Source organism: Aptenodytes forsteri, unplaced genomic scaffold (genome assembly GCF_000699145.1).
Source record: "Aptenodytes forsteri isolate BGI_AS27 unplaced genomic scaffold, ASM69914v1 Scaffold126, whole genome shotgun sequence".
Lineage (NCBI taxonomy): Eukaryota > Metazoa > Chordata > Aves > Sphenisciformes > Spheniscidae > Aptenodytes > Aptenodytes forsteri.
In genome coordinates, this window is record NW_008794599.1 from 2,150,212 (window position 1) to 2,150,418 (window position 207).

At 70.5% G+C, this 207-nt stretch overlaps 1 protein-coding gene across 1 annotated transcript in view; it reads left to right on the top strand.

The window, feature by feature from the left end:
- Position 1: 1 nt before the first annotated feature.
- PANX3 (pannexin 3) overlaps positions 2-207 on the top strand; it is a gene marked incomplete at its 5' end in the record, with an annotated part of 3,075 nt that continues 2,869 nt past the window's right edge. The window contains one exon of the mRNA XM_009273021.1: positions 2-146. Coding sequence (XP_009271296.1) covers positions 2-146 — 145 coding nt within the window. The remainder of the gene's footprint in view (positions 147-207) is intronic.

The following is a 207-nucleotide window of genomic DNA, read 5'->3' on the forward strand; positions in this document are numbered from 1 at the left end:
CTCCGCCGCTCTCCTCCCGGCTCCCGGCGGTTCCCGAGCCAAGGGCCTGCGGCTGGAGCTGCCGAGCGATCGCCTGCTGAAGTTCGTCACCGTGGGGCTGCCCCTCTGCCTCGTCTCGCTGGCTTTCGCCCGGGAGTTCTCCGCCGGTGAGTCACGGCTTTTGCAATGGGGATCTTCGGGTCGCGGGCGATTGCCGGCGGCGGTTCG